Source organism: Staurois parvus, unplaced genomic scaffold, assembly GCF_062004578.1.
Source record: "Staurois parvus isolate SC_StPar_1 unplaced genomic scaffold, SC_StPar_1.0 ptg001518l, whole genome shotgun sequence".
NCBI lineage: Eukaryota > Metazoa > Chordata > Amphibia > Anura > Ranidae > Staurois > Staurois parvus.
Window position 1 is genome coordinate 118,914 of NW_028319314.1, and position 24,541 is coordinate 143,454.

Genomic DNA, 24,541 nt, shown 5'->3' on the forward strand with positions numbered 1-24,541 from the left:
ACATGTTTTGTGTTCATGTGTGGGTGGGGCAACGGGATGGGGCACTTATAATTTTTTACAATTATTTTAATTGATTCTTCTCTTACCGCTTTTATTTATTTTAGTTAACCACTTGCCCTCCAGAGGATTTACCCCCCTTCCTGACCAGGTAATTTTTTTGCGATACGGCGCTGCATTACTTTAACTGACAATTGAGCGTTCATGCAACGCTGTACATAAATGAAATGTATGTCTTTTTTTCCCAAAATAGAGATCTCTTTTGGTTGTATTTGATCACCTGTGTGGTTTTTTTTTTTGCACTATAAACAAAGAAAGACCAACCATTTTGGGGAAAAAATATATTTTTGACTTTTTGCTATAAAACATATCCAGCACAAAAAATTAAAAAAAATCTAATCTCATCATAAATTTAGGCCAAAATGTATTCTGCTACATGTCCTTGCTTAAACAAAATCCCAATACGTGTAAATTAATTGGTTTAGTGAAGGTTACAGTGTCTACAAATGGCGATATACTGGAATTTTTATTTGAATTTTTTTTATACTAGTAATAGCGGCGATCAGCGACTTATAGCAGGACTGCGGGAGGCATTCTGACACTGGGGAGAACTGACTACCTGACACTGACATCCCAATGACACTAATACAGAGAACAGCAGTAATAAAAAGCACTGACAATGTACTAATGACACTGGGCAGGAAGGAGTTAACATCTGGGGTGATCAAAGTGTTAACTGTGTGCTGTTTAACATAATGTGCTGTGTGTGTTTTACTAGGGAAACATGCTGCTGTGTATTTCTCTGCTGTACAGAGAAATACACAGCAGAATGTTCTTGCTGGCAGGAGAGAGACCAGTGTTGCTTACACAAAGGTCTCTCTCCTGTCAGTGTTACTTGGCAATCGCCAGGTGCCAGCGAGGAATCTCCGGCTAGGACCTGGTGATTGACATCTGTAGACGCCAATGGTGGCGTGCGCCCCCTACCCAGAAATGCAAATCATGTATACAGAAGTAATTTTGTGCAGCCCTGCCGCCCAGTAGCAGCAGTTCTGCTATAGGGCGACGGGAAAGCAGATAAAGTGGTTGTATAGGCTTTAGGTTTTTTTTTTACACCTTCATGCATTCTATGCATTAAGGTAAAAAATCTTCTGTGTGCAGCAGCTCCCCCAGCCCCCTTAATAATTACCTGAGCCCCATCGTGATCCAGCGATGTGTACAAGAGCCTTGGATCTCTGGGGACTCGCTCTTTTGATTGGCTGAGACATTGTCAATCACAGCCAGTGAACCAATGAAGAGAGAGGAGGGGAGGAGGGGAGGAGGGGCGGAGCAGAGCAGCAGCTCTGTGTGTGAATGGACACTCAAAGCAGTGGCTTAGGATTGAGCCTGCTTGGGTGCCCCTACAGCAAGATGCTTGCTCTGGGGGCACTTGGCAGGAGGGAGGGGCCAAGGGTGCTGGCATGGGACCCGAGAAGGATCAGGGTGCTCTGTGTAAAATCACTGCACAGAGCAGGTAAGTATGACATGTTTTTTTTTTAAATTGCCTATAATATCACTTTAACTTTATTGTGATCACATAGGAGCTAACAAGCCCCTGTGCGCTAGCACTGGCAGGTGACAGATTCTTTTTATGGAGACATCAGGGGTCTATTAGACCCACAATGTCTCACCTGCCCTCTGCCTCAGTAAGAGTGTACTTGATCAGCTGTGCATTCAGGATTTTGAAAGCTCTGAACCAGAAATGTTCAAAGGTGAGTGCTTCCAGTTCACACTCCTATAGAGGAGATCAGGGAAAGGAGGGTCGAAGATTTCCTCCCATTTGTCACCCAGACATTAGTTGTTGTGGTCCCAGGCTCCCAATGGAAACCAAACTTTTATTTCCAGTGAGCTAGGCCTTATGAACAGGGGTGGATTGGCCCAACAGCATCAAATCTTGGTGTTTTTGGGAGCCTGGGAGGCAGAGTCATCCAGCCACACTCAGTATTCTGTCAAAATCTATAACAGGCTAAAATACATGTACGGCTGAATGCTGTATCAAGCAGTACTTACATTTAGAGCCATACACATTCAGGTCTGTATGCCCCAATGCAGAATCCTGCATTTGGGCTACAGTTCCCTAAACAGATGTCGTCCTAATGCATGTAAGAGCAGTACAGCATCCAGACACTTGCAAATATTCAGGGCACCTTGCACATAGATCGCACAGCCCTGCAGCACTAAGCAATGTTCTACCATTAAAAATGAACATTCACAACAGTAACAGGTAGGGACTCAGTGGTGACTGTACTCCCTCCTTCCACTACCAAAATGCCTATAAACTGGGATTAGACTGGCCTAGAGCAACAGCTAGTATTAACATAAATAGGTGGAGCTTTTATTCCACAATGGGGCTACTAATAAGAATGGGACAACATGCTATATTCACAAGTTCCCCTGAGGGATTACATGAAAGTTTAAAAAAAAAAAATGTGAAGATCTTTAAAAAAAAAAATTAAAAATTGCTGCTTAGGTCCCTCTTACCTAGCTTTCTTCTATGTAATGTTAAAGAGGGGGCTGAGCAGGTATGTTAATAATTAACCCTTTCTGTACTGTGTTGGCAAATCACATTATCAGTTTTATACCAACTGCACACTGTCCTAACAAAAGGTTAAAGATCGCAAGGCTTGGATGGCACCTTGGATGTTAATGAACTTACAAAAATTGGCCCTAAATTTGAACCGCTAATTGCGCACTGCAAACTATTCTGAACAATTTCAAATGCCTATGGTGTCATATGTATAAACCTGCTCCAAAGAAGCAATAAGCATGGTTGCTTCAAGGGATAGTTCACCTTTAGCAAAAAGCTTCCAGTCCAGCCTATTTTTCGGTTTTCAGCGCTGTCACACTTTGGATGACATTTACTCAGCCAAACACTGCACCGAAATTAATTTTATATCATTTTTTTAGAAAGGAGAGATTTCTTTTGGTAGTATTTAACCACTACTGAGTTTTTTTTAGTGTTTTTCATTTTTGCCAAACTTTGAAAAAACATCTTTTTCTTAGCTTTTGTTACATAGTTTTAAAATAATATTTCTTCAGAAATTTAAGTCAAAATGTATTTGTGGAGTGCATGACTAATAGTTGTCCTGAGGACAGATTCTCCCACCTCAGCTGTGGATCTCTGCAGCTCCTCCAGAGTTACCATGGGCCTCTTGGCTGCGTCTCTTATTAATGCTCTACTTGCCCAGCCTGTCCGTTTCGGTGGATGGCCATGTCTTGGTAGGTTTGCAGTTGTGCCATACTCTTTCCATTTTCGGATGCTGGATTGAACAGTGCTTTGTGAGATGTTCAAAGCTTCGGATATTTTTTTTATAACCTAACCCTGCTTTAAACTTCTCCACAACGTTATCCCTGACCTGTCTGCTGTGTTCCTTGGCCTCCATGATGCTGTTTGTTCACTAATGTTCTCTAACAAACCGCTGAGGACTTCACAGAACAGCTGTATTCAGAGATTAAATTACAGACAGGAGGACTCTATTTACATATTGGGTGACTTCTGAGGGCAATTGGTTCTACAAGATTTTAGTTAGGGGTATCAGAGTAAAGGGGGCTGAATACAAATGCAGGACACACTTTTCAGAAATTTGTAAAAAAAAATTGAAAACCATTTATCATTTTCCTCCCACTTCACAATTATGTGCCACTTTGTGTTGGTCTATCACATAAAATCCCAATAAAATTCATTTACGTTTTTGGTTGTAACATGACTAAATGTGGAAAATTTCAAGGGGTATGAATACTTTTTCAAGGCACTGTACAATGCATGGCCAGCAGTTGTGAGAGCAGCAAACCAACCAACCAACCAGAGGTGTCCAAGAAGAAAAGCTTTGGGGGAATGTTCATAAACCTTGACTAAGAAATATTTGGGAGCAGACCATCTACTTAAAATGTTAGTTGCCTGTTTCTTATGCTGCCCATAATGTAGAATTTTCTTTTTGGAACATGCAGAGCAGGAAAAAAGAATAAAGTCTTAACTCCTACTTCTCATTCTTTTTAGAATAGATGACACAAAGTATTTAAATTGGAATATAAGCACTGCAGCCAGTCAACTAGCATTTGATTAATGGGAATTCAGCAATACCAGCCTGTTTCTTTCAAGGAAGATTTCCTTTAACAACATGCCTTTCAAGCCAAGCTACTAGGTGACCGCTGAACAAATATCAAAATAGAGTGAAATGAACGAGCGCAAATGAAGATGTTTGCTTGAAAAGAGTATATAAAATGTTATAAAGCCGCTAGCATGAAAGGTATACCTCAGCACCTCTGTAATAAATAAAAATCAAAACAATGCAGCGCTGAAATTAAAATTATGAAAATACCCATATACAGTGTATATTCATCAAACTTATCAGTTCATGGTAAAAATATATAAAAGTCCAATAATCAAAAAAGGCTCTAAATTGTAGAATTCACAAAGTAGTGGCAGACTCCTGGCTGTTCCGTGAGGCAATAGTACAATGATGCACTTACCAGAAGTACATACAAACTGAGCGTTGTATGTAAATATTCCACATGGACATCAGGATCTGGTCATCAGAATGGCGTCATCTAGGGCTGCAGCAGACTCCCAGGGATGGTGTCACTCACTCATGGGGGTCATCACAGGCTCACCAGAAAGGTCCAACGCCGTCCAGATTCCATAGACTCCTCCACCTTGGGTGGCTCAGAATAAAACGAGCCAGGGAGGCAAAATAATGCTAATAGTGTGATACTGTTTATTGAAAATCCAAAGTAAAATAGCAAACTGTAAAACACTCACATGTGATACAGCAGAGAAGGCTATACAAACATTGCCTCTCAAATGAATAATCCAGATGGGGTATAGCGTCAAATAGAGGGATTCCCCTGACATGTTTCGTGCGAACCGCACGTTATCAAAGGGGGTTGATAACGTGCGGTTCGCACGAAACATGTCAGGGGAATCCCTCTATTTGACGCTATACCCCATCTGGATTATTCATTTGTGAGGCAATGTTTGTATAGCCTTCTCTGCTGTATCACATGTGAGTGTTTTACAGTTTGCTATTTTACTTTGGATTTTCAATAAACAGTATCACACTATTAGCATTATTTTGCCTCCCTGGCTCGTTTTATTCTGAGCCACCCAAGGTGGAGGAGTCTATGGAATCTGGACGGCGTTGGACCTTTCTGGTGAGCCTGTGATGACCCCCATGAGTGAGTGACACCATCCCTGGGAGTCTGCTGCAGCCCTAGATGACGCCATTCTGCTGAACAAATATGTTAAGTATTATTATTATTATTATTATTATACAGTATTTATATAGCACCAAAGGGTATGCTCAGCGCTGTACAGTAGCAAGGGGGACAGAACATGAGACAAGACAGTAACAATACAATACACAAGGGGTTCGAGGGCCCTGCTCGTTCGAGCTTACAATCTAGGAGTACTGACCAACCTACATGTGTAAGGAAAGAAGCAGTAAGCCTTGACAGCATACCAAGACAGCAGTATTCACTGACTGCTAGCAACCTGACAATTGCAATAGTTTTCTACCCACACATGCATTTTATGCTAACTATGCCCTTTCTAAAATGTATCCAAGCCTGTAATATTCATACATTTGTAGGGATCCACTGCCCTCTATTGTCAGCTGCTAGTATCACACTGTAATGTATAGTTATGTATGTCACATCCTGCCTCTGGGGTTGTTGGGAAAAGATCCTGGAAGGAGGAAGTGAAGAGAGAGAAGGTCTCAGCCTGTCCATGCTACGAATACTACATCAGAAGAGACAATCATGCAAGTATTTCTATTTTCTAACATTTAAACTACAGCTGGCCATAGCTTCTTGAGTATATTGTTGAATCTTCGTGACAACCAGAATATCTCTATCCTATTACTATCTTACATGCACAGTACCAGATAACTAAAACTGTATTCCAGGCTTGTTGGGTAATGGCTAGGGTCCTCAACACCACAGATCTTGTCTTCAGGTCTTCGACACAAAGACGTTGCATCATCCTTAGTGGCCCTCAGGGGACTTTTCTGCAATATTCATCTGGAGGTGTTGTTATAAATAATGATATATACCACAATTGCACCAGGACTCCTATCTGGCCCCTTGCTGTTTGTACATTGAATGTTTGTACGGTTATTATTCAATTCTTATATAAATCTTGTATTATCTACACACTTGTGTGCATCTGTACACTTATGGTAATGTTATATACTAGTTGCAATAGTTCCTTTGCTCCCAATTATTTTGGTTAAATAGGCTACATTCACATCGGTGATTAAGGTCAGTGCAAATTGTAGCAGCCGGAATCTTCTGATTCTTGCTGTGGCTCTGAGCAGACAGGTGCCAACGCTGGCTCTGTTTCACTATAATGACAGGCCGCCAGCAGCCACAGCTATTCATGGCTCTCTGCAGGTAATTGCTGGCTGTGCAGAGAGCTCACCTAGATGCTCTGAGATGCAGCAGGAATCAGAAGATTCACACTAGCCTAAATCACTGGTGTAAATGTAGCCTTACTGGTTAATTTCCATGGAATGGAATGCTTCCCAGAGGCCCTGTCCTGTGTTGACTTCATTATCAATCCAATACTTCTACATTTCTTAAACCCCCCCGGCCCCCAAAGAGGGCTACACATTTATACACGTACTCAAAAACATGTAACTTTTGCGCTTGTTCTAAATCTACACCTGATTATTACACAGTCCTAGCACTGGAAGAGACCGATGATCATGGATATATGACTTTTTGTCATATATACATAATCAGCTGTCTATTCCATAAAAACATTGCGCTAAGCCTGTGTAATAATCAGGTGCAAAATTGGAACACCAACGCAAGTATACCTTTTTATCACTATACTGACTCATGTTTAATTAATTAATTAATTCCAAATGTAAGCCAGTTATATCACCTGGGAGAAACTATAACGCCATTGCTACAGCATAAAAGATTATGTCGCTGCAGAATGTCTTCTAAAAGAAATGACACATTAATCTTGGTTTATGTAGTTCTGTTTCTCTAAAACCTATGCTTTATATGGAAGGAAGAAAATGATCCACAGACAGGTTGAGTGTACTGTGTCTATATAAACCTGTAGTCACTTTGAAATATACATCCATAAGCAAATGAAATCTGATTTGTCACACTAGTCATAGAATTCATAGTGTGGTACTACTGCAATAAATATTACAAAAGATGATATATAGTTTATTGAGGACAGATCTGAACTTCATATATTGCTTTCTACTTTATTTCATAGCCCCACATGATTTGTACCAGTCCAATGTCTTCATGAGTCCCCAAGTCCCTTAATATGGCTCCGTTAATCTTTCCTTTCATTTTAATGTGAAGTTTCATCAGCACACACAACAAGGTGACCCATTATGTAAAGCACATAGCAGCTCATTTCCTTTACAGAGAAACATTAACCGAAAGACTAATGGAAAAATGCAGCAGCTCCCGTGTACTTTGTATTGGACACTTTCTGAAAAAGCATCTTGTGTTTGCTCACCTGTCCCTTTACAAACAGCAAACACTCAGCTTATCACTGCATGCTGCACTAAGAGCCCATTTTATTGCATGTCAACGAGGCCCTCAGAGACATTTCGATAAGAAGATCTCCTTACTGCTCCTGGCCAAGGTAATAGTTGATTTATAACATCAATATAATTTAGTTGAATTAAAATAGCAATGCTAATGGCCATCAGCCGATGTGCTTTTTTTTATAGGAATGGAAGAGAGCTCCTCTAGTCAAAAGGTTTATCCAGAGACATTCCCAGCTGCTGGGAACTACAGAACCAAGGTCCATGCACACTGGCTTAAAAAAACAGCAGTGCTCTAGGCAGGAAAAAAAAGGCTAATTTTGAGTGTTTTTTGTACTAGCATTTAAGAGTGTTTAGAGGCATTTAAAGTTATTTTCAAAAATGAAAAACAGAAAGGTTTTTTCTGCTTCTAAATTCTGAGCTTAAAATATGCCTCTAAACTACTTAATGTGCATGGACACATAGGATAACATTAGGCAAAATGCTAAACTCTGTGTTTTTTTTTTAAGCAAGTGTGCATGGACCCTAAAGAAGAATTCCAGGTATGGCATTTTAAAAATAGCTGCATTGGTCCTGCTTAGACCAAACTATGTATATACCCTACCTGTGGGATCCCTGTAGAAGCTGGAAATCACTGCAAATAGCAACTCCAGTCATTCACTATTTTCCGAGTTCTGTGCCGAGCAGCTGGCCTGCCGTATTGTGAACACAGGAGGTCAGCTATTCAGCACGGCGCCATTCAGAGAATGCTTTGCATTTTCCCAAAGTTTGCAAAGTATTCTCTGGTTGGATGAGGTGCAGAAGCAGGGTGGTGATGCAACCCTCTTTACCTCGTCCAATCACAAAATGTTTTGCATTCACTGAGAAAATACAAAGCATTCTCAGAATGGCACCCATGCGGAATGGCCAACTTCCTGTGTTCAGAACGCATTAGGGCAGCCACTCCGCACATGAACCAGAAGCAAGTTGAGATCATGGGAGTAGCGTTGTCTGTTAGAGTGATCTCCAGTACCTAGACGAACCCAACAGGTATGGTATATTTATAGTTGCATTGGCCCAAGCTGGACCCATGGAACGATGTAAAAAATATCCATCGCTGGAATTCTTCCTTGATGATTGTTTGAAGTTTAGGTACAGTTATAACGATATAGTTAGAATGATTTCCACCATCATTACCAATTGCAAAGCATGCTCCCATTTTTTCTTACGTCGAAAATCAGAATCTATCTTTTTTCTAAAAGGAAACCTGTATAAAGAAGATGCCAGTGTTGACTCTCCATTTGTTTGCCTTTCATGTTACTCCAATGGCTCACCTTGAAAGTAATGAAGATTCAGGCAATCAGTATCCTTGGAAAGAGGCCATTGATGGCAACCCCTGTATTTCTCTCCCAGCTTTCTTTTTTCCTTAACCTCCATCAAATAGCTCTTGCAGAATTCTGAGGCATCCAAAGATGATGAATGGCAGCTGGCCATTACAGAGTGGGTCCATATGACAACTGAAAAGCTTATTTACAGGATTAAGCTCGTAAGCTAAACAAATATGTGGCTTGACCTCTGGCTGGTTGCTTGTAAATGTAATAGAAAAACAGCACAGGGCCAGGGGCGGACTGACAACTCATGGGGCCCCCAGGCAAAAGGGGATCATGGGGCCCCTGTGTCCTTGCCCACACTCAAACCACACCCAAAAAAGCCTATGAAAGGTACCCCGGCCCTCGGGCAGTGCCCAAGTTCCCAAATGGTCAGTCCGCCCCTGCACAGGACTGACTAGAGTTGTGTCTCCCTATACGATGTGTATCAGTAGAAGCACACAGCCCACGTGTGAAAGATGGCAAGGCACTCCCCTGCTCCTCCATCCTCCTGCACTCTCCCTTCTCCAAACTAACAGACTGCCTGAAGACTGCACTGTCCACTTTTAACTCTTTTCTGTGATAAGCAGACGTTCAGAGAAGCAGCAGAGAAAGGAGTCACCAGCAGCACTGAACATTGTAAACTTCAAGGGCTGGTTATGAATTTTAACAAATAGTTTACAGGGGATTATTTATTTTATTGTGCTCAGTATGTTAAGCTAAAGAAATGCTGAGGGTTTAATAGTACTTTAAGCCGACCATACACCAGTACAATTTTGCATGAAATAAATCAGCTTTCAGAATGTTAATTTCTTTCTTTTCAAAGTTAATGGGTTCAAACCAGCAATTGTTTTCAATTGTTGTGTCAGGGAAAATCAAAGGAGAAGGAATGAATTTTTTTTTTTTCAAACACGCACAATTTTGGATTGGGTATTTGTTCAGAAAAAGTCATAATTATTGTAATGTGCATGTGCATCCTGAAATCGATAGTAGAATTCAAAACATTTATGATAATTAAAAGAAATTTTTCAGGGTTTAAAAAAAAAAAAAAAAAAGTTTGATTCCATAATGGCACTATCAAATGCTCTAAAGAACAATTTGAAGAACAATTGAATGAATTTCTACTGGTGTATGGCTAGTTTCCCAGGCTGGCTTATTAGGCCTTCTTTCAACAAAGGTGTTTCAAAGCTTTTAATAATTATGGCATGTTATTCCATATTTCAGCCCTGACACACGGCGATAATAAATCCCCAACTGCATTAATATGCTTCCATTTGATTAATTGTATAACAAAGTAATATACATTTTTTTTATCAAGTCAATCAATTTTAAAAAAATGTAGATTTAAACATAGGGCAGTAGAACCTTCTTTTAATAAAAGGTATTCACATATCTAATTTTATCACATTGCAAAAATAAGAGGATTATTCCCCACTTTAGAATAGTGGGTGAAGCCATGCATTTTTTAGCACAATGCAACTGCATATACAGAACCACTGTTTTATTTTTTCTTTGAATAAATGGCTCTATCACATTAGGCACTATACACCAGGAGTTCTGAATGTGCAGTTGGCCATTAGGGAAAGAAATTAATAATTTGCATTGTTCTCTCCACTATCCAGAAATGAGACATAATGCTCCTGTCCTTAAAATATTGGCTTGCCGACTGGCGGTACTCCTGTGTCAGATCACGTACATGATCTGCCATTTTCGAGTAGGGGGCGCGCGCCCACCGCCCTGGCTGTCCTGTCATTTGCTACAGCAGAAGACAATCAGCATGTCCCAGACAATGATTTATGGCTGGGACCTGCTGATTGGCTGAGTGAATGACAGAATAGGGCGCTGTGTTGGCAAACAACACAGAGCTCTCTACTGACAGCTGCAATGTGCAAAGCAGGGGAATAAAAACTGGCACAGTGCTTAGTAAAAACAGCACACATTACACACAGTAAACATTGTTAGGCATACAGCAAACCCCTTCCCAGCCAGTGTCGCTGATTACTGCCATTACTAGTATTAAAAAATATAAATAAAAATTCCAGTATATATACCATCATTTGTAGATGATATAACTATCACACAAACCAATTAATATATACTTATTGGGCTTCTTTTTTTTTTTCTTACCAAAGACATGCAGCACAAATTTTTTTCATATGTTTTATAACTGAAAGTAAACAAATGTTTTTTTGTTTATATAATAAAAAATTAAAACCCAGTGGTGATCAAATACAAGAAAAGAATGCTTTATTTGTGTGAAAAAAAATGATATAAATTTAATTTGAGTACACTTTTGCATGACTGCACAATTACAAGTTAAAGTAGTGCAGTGCTAAATAGAAAAAAATGTCCAGGTCATGAAGGGGATAAAATCTTCCAGAGCTGAAGTGGATATGTTAAAAAAAAAAAAGTTCTACTGTACTCCACTCTGGTTTAGTGGAGGAATTTTGGCTCCTTTTATACCTTCTCACTATAACCTTCTGGGTTATACGGTCCTACAAATTTGTAATAAAAAACACACAAGGCTAGATTCTATCCAAATGAATTAGTATTGAGACCTAGAAAAATATTCAGGAACCAAAAGGATTGTCTCCCAGAACATATTCACAACTCATATACACTAACCCCTTGATTTCCCGTAGATGTTAACTCCTTCCCAGCCAGTGTCATTAATACAGTGATCTGGGCTAATACTATATACTGTCACTGTATTCAGGACACTGGCTGGGAAGGAGTTAACACTATTGATGTCAGTGTCAGTTAGTGTACCCCCCAGCCAGAGTCAGTAAGTGTTAGATTCCCACCACATTATCACAGTACAACTATAAAGTGTTGATCACCGCCATTACTAGTATTAAAAAAAAATAAATATCAGTATCTATACCATAGTTTGTAGACACTATAAGGGCTCATGTACACTGCATCTGCTAAACTGATGTTCAGGAGCTGTTCAGCGTTTTTTTTCAGCAGCCCCTGAACTCTCCCTAATGTTTTCCTATGTGCCCATGTACACTATGTTGTTTACAGGCAGTTGAGCTTACAGTCTTTTTTTTGAACGCACCAAACTTGCATTCAGGAGTAGATTTTACCGGCATTTCAAATGCCAAATGCTTGTAAACGCAGCTAACCGTGTTTATAAGTGTTTGCGTTTAGAAGCGTTTTTTAACTGTTCCATATCCAGATGCTGTCCATGTATTTTCCATGTATTCAAATGGACCCAGTACACCAGCGCAGTCAGTTCCAGGTTTCGCGTGAAGGAAAAAATGGTAGAACTTGCTGCATTATGCTCATGATGGGACCCATAGTGAATACAACCAGAAAAGACAGGTCATCTCAACACATACTGCTCTGTCTGCTTCTGCTCTCTCTATTTCTCTCAAAACGTCTGAAATAGTTAATTATCTACTATTTTTCAGTGCATTCTGGGCATTTGGGAAGGTCTCCTGAGGTTATCTTTTAAAAACGCTTCTGAAAGCAAACGCGCATAAACGCGGTATGCAAATGCGGCGAAACTGACGTTTTTTAACCTGCATTCTCCAGTAGTCAGTTTCCATCTTCCAGAAGAGTTTTCCAAACGCCCCGTGTACATGATTCCTAACTTTCACGCAAACCAAATAATATATTTATTGACATTTTTTACCAGAATACATTTTGGTCTAAATTCATGGGAAAAAAAAATGTGTTAAATTTTTTTATTGCATATGTTTTATAGCAGAAAGTAAAAAAAAATGTTTTCAAAATTTTCTTTTTCGTTTATATCATAAAAAAATTAAAAACTCAGTGGAGTGAATGCTCTATTTGTGTTGAAAAAATTATATAAATTTAATTTATGTACAGTGTTGCATGACAGTGACAATTCTCAGTTAAAGCAGCACAGTGCAGAATAGCAAAAAAAAATGCCCTGGTCATGAAGGGTGTAAAATCTTCTGGAGGGCAAGTGGTAAAGATACTTCTTTTAAAGGATATTCCACAGTCTTAAAATCAACATTATAGAGACAAGCATTAAGATAGATTAAACATAGATTTTTCACTTACTATAATGCATCAAATAAGCTGCACTGTCCTGTTCTGTACATCACATCTTAATTTGGGATGTTATGAATGCGATGTATTGTATAAGGTAACATAACTACAAGGCTCACCCCTCCGGCTTTAAGCAATTTCCTTCTAAACTCCTCAGTGGGGTTGTTAAAGGTGAGTTTTTCACAGCGTAGGTGGTTTACAGGCGGATGACCTTCAAGGTGCAGAAACAAGTCGTAGTCAAATCGCACTTTCTTAGGTTCTTCCTACAAGAAAATAAGGCAAAAACATAGTCAGGAAGAAAGTATATTTTTTAATTTGTCTTTTCTGATTTGTGTTTTAGATGATTCAGTGATTCATAAAAAAAAAGAATGTACATAAATCGTAACCACTAGAGACAGCTCTGTGTTTCACTGCAGACATTTCATCCCCCATTTAAAGTGGTTGTAAAGGCGCAAGCTTTTTTACCTTCATGCATGCCTGAAGGTAAAAAACCTTCTGTGTGCAGCAGCCCACCAACTCCCCTGATACATACCTGAACCAAATGTACATGAACCCCAGCAATGTACACAAAGCCTTGGATCTCCGCAGACTCTCCCTCCTCATTGGCTGAGACCAATGGCTCCCGCTGCTGTCAATCACAGCCAGTGAGTCAGAGAGAGGGGGCGGCGCCGAGCCATGGCTCTGTTTGTGTGAATGGATACACAGAGCAGCGGCTAGGGAGCGAGCCTGCTTGGGTGCCCCATAGCAAGCTGCTTGCTGTGGGGGCACTTGGCAGGAGGAAGGAGAAAGGAGCACTAGCAGGGGACCTGAGGAGAGGGGAATTGGGGCTGCTCAGGACAAAACCACTGCACAGAGCAGGTAAGTATAGCATATTTGTTATTTAAAAAAATAAAAATTGCCTTTAATATCACTTTAACATTTGAGAGAAGAGGGTTGGAACTATAGACATGCTATGTGAGCAGTAGTACAACACAACTATTGTGTAATACTGCAAAGCAGGAATAGTCTACCTAAGTATTAAGAAAATTTTGCTGTCCCACTGTACAAATTATACCTAGGAATAAAGTGTTTAAAGCAGTGGTGGTCAATTTACAGTTATTGGGCTCCTTAAGTGTGACCCCCAGGGCTTTTTTTCAGCAGGAACTTGGTGGAACTCAGTTCCACCACTTCTGGCTCAGGCCCTCTGTTCCTCACTCACCACTATCACTTGTAAACATAGAAGTCCAGCTTCTGTGTTTACCAGTGATAGCTTGTCTCCCAGTGGCTCCCACAGATTGGATTTTCTTAGCAAATCCCACTGAGTGTAGAACAGGGACAGGGGAGACGCAGGTGCCCAGGGTGTAGTACAGTAGTGGACGGGAGGGGTCGTGTGGTAGGCTGCACCCTCTGTGATCTTTTTTTCCCTGGTGCCCAGAGGCCGATCCCCCACTGGATGATCTCCCTGCAAGTGAGAAAGGTGGCACTGCCTACAGTGTGCAGGGAGGTGTTGGTGCCAACTGAGTGCTTTGGCTTAATACGGCAACAAAAGTATAATAAGTGGAAGCTGGTGGAGCTTTTAAGGAGAGGGGGAGAGGATGAGGCCAGTGGTGGGGAGGTTCTGTGCAGAGGTTGATGGTGGATGAAAAGGTAAGCAGTTGTGGAAGAGGGCTGAACTCTGCACTCTATACGTAGTGCACCCCTGAACTCAACTCTGCACTCTGTACACAGTGCACCCCTGAACTCTGCACACAGTGCACCCCTGAACTCTGCACACAGTGCACCCCTGAACTCTGCACACAGTGCACCCCTGAACTCTGCACACAGTGCACCCCTGAACTCTGCACACAGTGCACCCCTGAACTCTGCACACAGTGCACCCCTGAACTTTGCACTCTGTACATAGTGCACCCCTGAACTCTGCACACAGTGCACCCCTGAACTCTGCACACAGTGCACCCCTGAACTTTGCACTCTGTACATAGTGCACCCCTGAACTCTTCACACAGTACACCCCTGAACTCTGCACATAACGCACCCCTGGCCACATATTATTCATTGTATATATTTCCACAGAAAGCCGTCAGACTATGGTCATGCTACAGGAGTGGTTGGAGACTGAGCATGTAACACGAGACTGTGAGCGATTACTGACAGAGGCAGTAATTTAATTGCTGCCACATTTGTGCCCCCTGCAGCTTCCCAATAACTGCTGTCACAATAGTTAATATTCCCCACTGTAAGACACAAAATCTGAGGAAAAAAAGTGCACAAAAAGAGAAAGAATAAACAGCAAAGAAGAAAGAAATTGTAAAAGAAATAAAACAAACCTTAAATATTATAAGCCCATCAAATATTCTTTTTTCAGTAGCCACAGCACTTAGGCAGGAAATATTTTGCTATAGCTGCGACCAGAGGGTCTCACAAAAGATATTAAAGGGTCAAATAAAGGGTAACAGAGGTTAAAGACATTACCGCACACTGATCAGTTTACTTATATCAAGCTGATTTGTTTTACATGTATAGCTTGAAAACTTTGAAATTATGTACACAGCCTGACTTGGAAGTGCATCCACGTGTGCCACCATGGCAGGTTACTTAGGGGCACACAAAGAGGAGGAACAGAGAGTGCCAGGTAGAGAACCCCAAAAAAGGAGGTAATGGGCTGCTCTCTGCAATATCCTTGCACAGCGCAAATACAGTGGGGAAAATAATTATTTGATCCCCTGCAGATTTTTGTTAGTTTTCCCACTAAAAAGAAATGGTCAATTATTTTTATCATAGGTATATTTTAAACGATAGAGACAGAATATCAACCAAAAATCCAGAAAAAACACATGGCACAAATGTTATACATTGAGATGCAGTTCAGTAAGTAAAATAAGTATTTGATCCCCTACCAACCAACAATAATTCTGGCTCCCACAGACTTGCTATGTGCTCATATGGTACACAGATTAGTCCTGTAAATTTAAGAAGGTGCTCCTAACGTCAACTCGTTAGGTGTATAAAAGACATCTGTCCTCAGTATCTTTTTCTTCCATTCACCATCATGGCAAGACCAAAGAGCTGTCAAAGGGCATCAGGGACAAGATTGTAGACCTGCACAAGGCTGGAATGGGCTACAAGACCATCAACAAGAAGCTTGGTGAGAAGGAGGCAACTGTTCGAGCGATTATTTGCAAATGAATGAAATACAAAATAACCATCAATTGCCCTCGATCTAGAGCTTCATGCAAGATTTCACCTCATGGGATAAGGATGATCATGAGAAAAGTGAGGGATTACCCCAGAACTTCATGGGAGGGGAGGAGCCTGTGCATGATCTCAAGGCAGTTGGGACCACAGTCGCCAAACAAACTATTGGTAACACAATACGCCGCCAATGATTGAAATCTTGCGCCCGCAAGGTCCCCCTTGTCAAGAAGGTACATGTACAGGCCTGTCTGAACATTGTCAATGAACATCTAAATGATTCAGAGAAGGATTGGGAGAAAGTGCTGTGGTCAGATGAGACCAAAATTGAGATGTTTGGCTTTAACTAGACTCGCTGTGTTTGGAGGAAGAAAAATGCTGACTATGACCCTAAGAACACTATCCCTACAGTTAAGCACGGTGGTGGAAACATTATGCTTTGGGACTATTTCACCGCGAAAAGTACAGGCTGACTTTGCCACATTTGGACATGGCCATGTATTGTAAAATCTTAGATTCGAGACCCTTCTTCGCTCCAGAACACTGAAGATAGGTTGTGGATGGGTCTTCCAGCAGAACAATGACCCAAAACATACTGCCAAGGCAACAAACGAGTGGCTCAAGAAGAAGCACATTAACCTCCCTAGCGGTATGATTATTTCAGATTTTTGGTGCTGAAAGCGGTACCATTATTTTGCATGGAAATATGTAGTTTTTTTATTGTAGGCTGTAATTTTTTAGGAATAACTCACTGAAATCTGTCCGAACAAGAGTCTATTAAACATCCCAGGTATGATAAAATTTGAAACATGAAATCATAAATTAGAATTTAATAAATAATCATAAAATATAATCATAATAATACATTTAATTCAATAATATAATCAAACCAAAAACACTGAAATTTGAAATATAGCGCCAAGTTCGCACATCACTGAAAAATCGAAAAAGTCGCAAAATCGTTTTCAGTGTCTGATGACGAATTTCCCCACGAATCATCACTCAATTCTGCAAGTGGTTCTGATTTACTATCGCTGTTCTCTAGCTGATCTAAAACCGCTTTTGACCTAAAGGGACACTTTTTGGACGCCATGGATGTTTCTCAGTTTCCAGGCAGAAAGAACAGACAAAATGCAGGCAGGGCACAGGACAAAGCACTAGGGACAAAATGTATGTGAAATGGGTTGAAACAGCAATGTTTTACTATAAAAAATTTGTTTTGAAAAAAATGAAATTTTTTAAAATTTTCAAATTTCCCGCCGCCGGCGCCCGTACGTCCCGACGTCACAGGGACCAGAACACAGAAGCCGGATGCCGGCATCGGCCAGAGGAGATGGCCGGGGACGCTGCAGGGGACACATCGCGGGAGCGAAGGACAAGGTAAGCTCTGCAGGGACTCCCTATGCAGCGCCGCATGGTAAGCCCAAGTGTAGCTCGGGGTTACCGCTTTTGGCACTGACATTTTACCCCGAGCTACACTCGGGAATACCGCTAGGGAGGTTAAAGGTCATGGAGTGGTCTAGCCAGTCTCCAGACCTTAATCCTAAAGAAAATTTATAGACGGAGCTGAATCTTCAACTTGCCATGCAACAGCCAAGAAACCTTATGGATTTAGAGAAGATCTGTAAAGAAGAATGGACCAATATTCCTCCTGAAATGTGTGCAAACCAGGTAACCAACTACAAGACATGTCTTACCTCTGTGCTTGCCATCAAGGATTACTCCACCAATTCCTAACTCATGTTTTGCTTGGGGATCAAATATTAATTTTACTCACTGAACTGCAACTCAATTTATAACATTTGTATCATGTTGTTTTCTGAATTTTTGGTTGATATTCTGTCTCTATCATTTAAAAGACACCTATGATAAAAAATCATAGACCCTTCATTAATTTGTAAGTGGGCAAACTTACAAAACCTGCATGGGACCAAATAATTATTTTCCTTACTGTAAGTAAAAACTTATTTTTTAATTTCAAAGGTAAAAAGATACAAGGCATTAGTTTTATGTTAAATAAGCAAAAAACAAGCTAAGTTGCAATAAAATCAAGAGAGCATTTATGAAGTTGATTGACGTCTCCAAACATTTTGTGAAACATAGGTCTGACAGCAATTCAGAAGCTGCTAATCATTCTTTATAAAACATTAAGCTCAATTAGCTGTAGATGATAGATTCATATGACAGATGACACTATGATGAAAAGTTTAATCATCACTAAATTAATAAAACCAGACATAACCTCATTTTTGGTCATGAAGTGCATTCCAGTACAAAAAAAAGCTGATATTTGGATTCTAAACAAAATCAGCAGCTGCATCCATCCTAATCAAGAACGAAATACATCAGACGTTTAGCCTGCATCCAGTAGGAAATATGTCCATGCTAATAATAAAAGTTTAGGCTGGATTAACACTTTTGAGGCACGTTAACATGCACCATGTAGAATGATTATGTGTGCAACATTAAACCCAAAAGCAAACATTATATTGCAGCTTACCAATTCTTAGATGTGGTGTCTGCATTAGTTTTTGGCTTTTTTTTCACCTAATGATCCTGCCAGTACATCCGTTTTTCAACAGATGTAGAGGCAAGTTGAGAAAAACCATTTTACACTGACTGGGTGCTTACAATGGTCAGCTTTTATTTATGTATAAAAAATAAAAGATGCGGCGCTATATCACAAGTAATGAAAATATCCAAGATATCAATATAGTGATCATAGGTGACTAATGTGATCCTGAACAGTAAGCAGAGTAACATGCAGTGCAAAAACAGTCTTTGTGGTAATTTCTCTCCTTCAAAGTGCTGATTCCATGCGGTGAACGTGAAAAGGATAAGGCTGTGCACTCACCAGATGCACAGCGTAACTGCGCATTTAGAGATAAATTATCTCTACAAGATCCACTGATAGCTCTTTAAGGTCAGGTCAAACCAGATATTCCTCCACCCGCTGGATGTTGCTGATAATCCACAGTCTCTCTCTAAGATGGCTTTCATCTTCAGAAAGTCCATAGACCGGCTCAATCACAGTCGCCATGGGGATGGTCAATGGGTGGTCAGCAGTTCCTGATCATCAATAGAAGTGTAGGGGGGCTTCCCAGGTCCAGATATGAGTCCAAACAAGGGGGTTCCTACAATTTTGCATCCAGTTGTTTCGGTAAACACATCCTACAGTCTCATAACAAATACAATGTTATGAGACTGTAGGATGTGTTTACCGAAACAACTGGATACAAAATTGTAGGAACCCCCTTGTTTGGACTCATATCTGGACCTGGGAAGCCCCCCTACACTTCTATTGATGATCAGGAACTGCTGACCACCCATTGACCATCCCCATGGCGACTGTGATTGAGCCGGTCTATGGACTTTCTGAAGATGAAAGCCATCTTAGAGAGAGACTGTGGATTATCAGCAACATCCAGCGGGTGGAGGAATATCTGGTTTGACCTGACCTTAAAGAGCTATCAGTGGATCTTGTAGAGATAATTTATCTCTAAATGCGCAGTTACGCTGTGCATCTGGTGAGTGCACAGCCTTATCCTTTTCACGTTCACCGCATGGAATCAGCACTTTGAAGGAGAGAAATTACCACAAAGACTGTTTTTGCACTGCATGTTACTCTGCTTACTGTTCAGGATCACATTAGTCACCTATGATCACTATATTGATATCTTGGATATTTTCATTACTTGTGATATAGCGCCGCATCTTTTATATTTTATGTTTTGTAAGGTTTATTGGTATCCTTTTTGATGCTGTGGCTGCTTTAGTTTCATAGCGCTCGCAACTTCTTTTATATTTTATTTATGTATGTTAAATCTTTATCTCAAAAGAAAACAAAACTGTTTGCTATAACTACCTATAAAGTGTGAGCTAAGTGTGCCTAAAAAGTGTGTTTTTTTTTAACATTGTGCACCACAGCACATGGTACTACATGACTATGCCCTGTGGTGTGATGAAGGGTCATTAGGAATGGATGGCAATAGAGCACTAATACACAGATTACCGCAGCGCAACAGTGTGAACACAGCCTTAAAGCCGAGCTCCACCCAAAAGGGGAAGTTCCGCATTAAGGACTGCTCCCCATTAAGGATTGACACCTTTGGGGGGGCGGGGGGGAGCGGGTAACCGAATTTCATAGGTATGCACTCCTACTTCCGGTCCAATCGCCTAGCCGATCAGAAAGTGTTCTTCCTCCCTGTAGTCTTTTGGGACACCTGACAGGTCCCAGAAGACTACAGGACCATTTATGAAGTGCAGCGCTACTCGCGCATGCGCAGTGGGTACCCAGCAGTGAAGCCGCACGCTATCACTGAAGATGCCGGCCTCCTGGAATACAGGACAGCCTGTTAAATGGGCTGCAGGGGACACACCGTGGGACCGGGGGGACAGGTAAGTGGCTGTTTTTTAAAAGTCAGCAGTAGTTCTACCCCAGGCTGAAGTCCAAATTATAGGTGTTCCCATGGGGGAGTTACAGCCAGCACCGATTCCATCCACCCACTTTCGTCTGTGTGCTGTGTGTTTCCTATTCTGAATGATGTGTCAATGATCAGGTAATCCAGAATAGTGATCAAATAAAAGCTCAAATCGCTGCCCTCTATATAAACAGTGCAAAACATATTCACATTTGTTTTACAAGTCCACGTGACATACATATTAAAGTGCAGTAATCCTCCAAACGATTGGTGCAGAAATCACAGTGCCCTGCTCCCCTCCTGTGTTTCCACACTCACCAGTATCTGTGGACTCTTACATATAATGTTAAGAGTCAAATGCTCATATAGTGCAGATCATCATAGTTACACTCACATAAAATCAATAGGAGGTGCACACTGAGGCTCTCAACGACTCACTGACAGACTGAGCCAGCTGCCGGTCCAGGCATCTGGGTGGATCCTGACATTAAAGTTGGAATTTCTCCATAGTCTGAACCGGCTTAGTGACATCAGCCGACAGTGGACTTTATTCCTCTGTTGGCTGAATGTAGGTTCCAGGAGTGCAGAACAAAGTGAACTCCTGTGACCAGCAAGAGAAGTATGCCCAAAAAAAGCTTTGGTCCTACTATTTCTTTAATGGCAGGCTACATACACCTTTGACACAGCAAACCCATTTTGGTGGAGAATCAATATCTTCTATTTACAAGACAGAATGCCTATAACAAAACAAAGGGTGTTATACACTGGGGTAGTACTGAATATGTTTTACTGCTGTGGAGGGAGCATTACAGCACACATGTTCCTTTGTCCTGATTTGTTAAAGTACATGTGTACTCTTTGATGTGAATTGAGTATGTTTATATGACGTACTTGTCATGAGTAGGATTTTTGTCTGATAGCAAGAAAAAAAAAAAGTTAGCTTTTAAGACAAAAACATCAAAGATTAAGAGAATGGTTATGTCACAAAGTGACCACCATAACTCAAGGAAAACATGATTTATTCGTACTTATTACACAAAATTTCTTCATCAAGTACCTTATTTTTGAAGTAGACTTCTATGGGCAGAATGAAACCAGCATAACCAGACTCTTCTACTTTATATGGTGGGTCTTTGCACACTGAAATACAAATACAAAATAAATTAGCTCATGCACCTTGTATACTGAATGGGTTTTTTAGTTATATAAAGTTGTAACAGTGCTAATATTCAGTTACACATAACATTCACAGATAAAATATTAAATGAAGAGTTCACAGAAAGGGATGAGTACAGATACACAAACAGTCAGTCAATGGCCCTGGGAACATCTCACTCCTTGCCCTTTTAGCCTGTGCTGACACAAAACACCCAGACGGACCAACACAGATCTCTCCATAGATGGGTATACTGTATCAGCCAAAGCCATGTGCTGTCTCAAATTCACACATATATGCCTGTCATGTAAATATGGCATGCAGAATCTTCTGCACTTCTGCATAGAAACCAATCAGCTTCCAGGTTTTATTGCTAAAGCTCAATTGAACAAGGTCAGGTTAGAAGCCGATTGGCTACCATGCACAGCTGAACCAGTAAATAAACCCCACTGTGTGCGCAATTTTTAGGCAAGCGAGTATTTTGACCAAATCTTAATTTTTATGCATTTTGTCCAACTCCAAGCTGTATAAACTTGAATGCTTATTGGATTTAAGAATGTCATGTGATGTGATTTTGTGTAATGAGGGAGGGTGTGGCCTAAGGAGAGCAACACCCTATATCAATATGTGCCTTATTAGGCAGCTTCTTTTCCTCAGGCAAAATGGACCAAAAAAGGGATTTAACGGACTCTAAAAAGTAAAAATTTGTAAAAAGTCTTTCAGAGGGATGCAGCATACTTGAAACTGCCATTGGGACGTGATCACAGAATCATCAAACATTTAGTTGCAAATTGTCAACAGGGTAGCAAGAGACGTGTTGAGAAAAAAAGACGCAATTTAAATGCAAAAGATTTGAGAAGAATCAAACTTGAGGGCTACTAGGAACCCAATATCATCCAGTGCGGTCTTATTCCAGAACTGCAACCAACCTGAAGTGCCCAGAAGTGCAAGGTGTTCAGCGCTCAGAGACATAGCTAAGGTAAGGAAGGCTGAAACCCAACCACCACTGAAGACAAATAAATTGAAATGTCAAGACTAGGTCAAGAAATATCTGAAGACAGATTTTTCAAAGGTTTTATGGACTGATGAGAAGAGAGAGTAACTCTTGATGGATCAGATGACTGGATCAGTAACGGCACAGTGCTCTACTTCAACTCAGACGCCAGCAAGGTGGAGGTGGGGTATTGGTATGGGCTGGTATTATTAAAGATGAGCTCGTTGGACTTTTTCAGGGTGAAGATGGACTCAAAATCAACTCCAAACCTATTGCCAGTTTTTAGAAGACACTTTCTTCAAGCAATGGCACAGAAAAAATTCGACATCTTTCAAGAAGACCATGATATTTATGCAGGACAATGCTCCATCGCATGCATTGAAGTACTCCACTGCCATGTAACATGTAACTGCCACATAATGACATGACCCTCTTCCTCGCCTGACCTAAACCCTATTGAAAACTTGTGGGCCATTTTTAAATGGGAGATTTACGGTGAAGGAAAACCACACACCTCTCTGAACAGTGTCTGGGAGGCTGTGGTTGCTGCTGCACAAAGTGGATTCATCAACAGATCAAGAAACTGACAGACTATGATTGGAAGTCTTATAACTGTTATTGAAAAGAAGGGTGGCTATACTGGTCACTGATTTTTATTTTCTAAATGTTTATTTGTAAATTTTGAGTTGTTTATTATTCTCACTCCAACAGATGAAAATAAACACGTGAGATGGGAAAATGTTCATTTTTCATTTAGTTGCATAATAATTCTGCACACTAATGGTTGTCCAATATTTGTGCACAAATAGATATTCTCCTAAGAAAGCCAAAACCTCACTTTGAATTTCTTAAATATTCAGGTTTGAGGTTTATTAACATTTTGGATTGACCAAGAGCACCGTAGTTGTTCAATAATAAAACTAATCCTCAAAACTACAACTTGCCTAATAATTGTGCACACAGTGTATAATCAACAGGCCGATCTATGAAAGCAGGAGCACAGCACAAACTACTTAAAAGTACAACCTTTATTCTGTATCCAGGGCATAGCAACACACTTGATTGAAGCAAAGGGTTCATTCAAACAGAAACCCCACATGATGTTTATATGTACAGTGAGGAACAGAAGTATTTGAACACCCTGCTATTTTGCAAGTTCTCCCACTTAGAAATCATGGAGGGGTCTGAAATTCACATTGTAGGTGCATTCCCACTCTGAGAGACAGAATTTAAAAACAAAATTCAGGAAATCACATTGTATGATTTTTAACGAATTTATTTGTCTTGCACTGCTGAACATAAGTATTTGAACACCTGAGAAAATCAGTGTTAATATTTGGTACAGAAACCTTTGTTTGCAATTACAGAGGTCAAACGTTTCCTGTAGTTCTTGACCAGGTTTGCACACACTGCAACAGGGATTTTGGCCCACTCCTCCACACAGATCTCCTCTAGATCTGTCAGGTTTCGGGGCTGTCGCTGAGCAACACGGAGTTTCAGCTCCCTCCAAAGATGTTCTATTGGATTTAGGTCTGGAGACTGGCTAGGCCACTCCAGAACCTTGATATGCTTCTTACGGAGTCACTCCTTGGTTATCCTGGCTGTGTGCTTCGGGTCGTTGTCATGTTGGAAGACCCAGCCACGACCCATCTTCAATGCTCTGACTGAGGGAAGGAGGTTGTTGCTCAAAATCTCACAATAAATGGCCCCATTTATCCTCTCCTTAATACAGTGCAGTCGTACTGTCCCCTAAACAAGAAAAGCACCCACAAAGCATGATGTTACCACCCCCATGCTTCACAGTAGGGATGTGTTCTTGGGATGCAACTCATCCTTCTTTTTCCTCCAAACACGACGAGTGAAGTTTAGACCCAATAGTT

General features: G+C 40.7%; 1 protein-coding gene across 1 annotated transcript in view; it reads right to left on the reverse strand.

Annotated features, from left to right (window-relative positions):
* The window catches only part of MLLT3 (MLLT3 super elongation complex subunit), a gene marked incomplete at its 3' end in the record, with an annotated part of 288,460 nt that overhangs the window by 103,917 nt on the left and 160,002 nt on the right, over positions 1 to 24,541 (reverse strand). The window contains exons 3-4 of the mRNA XM_089662671.1: positions 21,569 to 21,651; positions 13,039 to 13,182 (exon numbers count right to left, since the gene is read on the reverse strand). Coding sequence (XP_089518797.1) covers positions 13,039 to 13,182; positions 21,569 to 21,651 — 227 coding nt within the window. The remainder of the gene's footprint in view (positions 1 to 13,038; positions 13,183 to 21,568; positions 21,652 to 24,541) is intronic.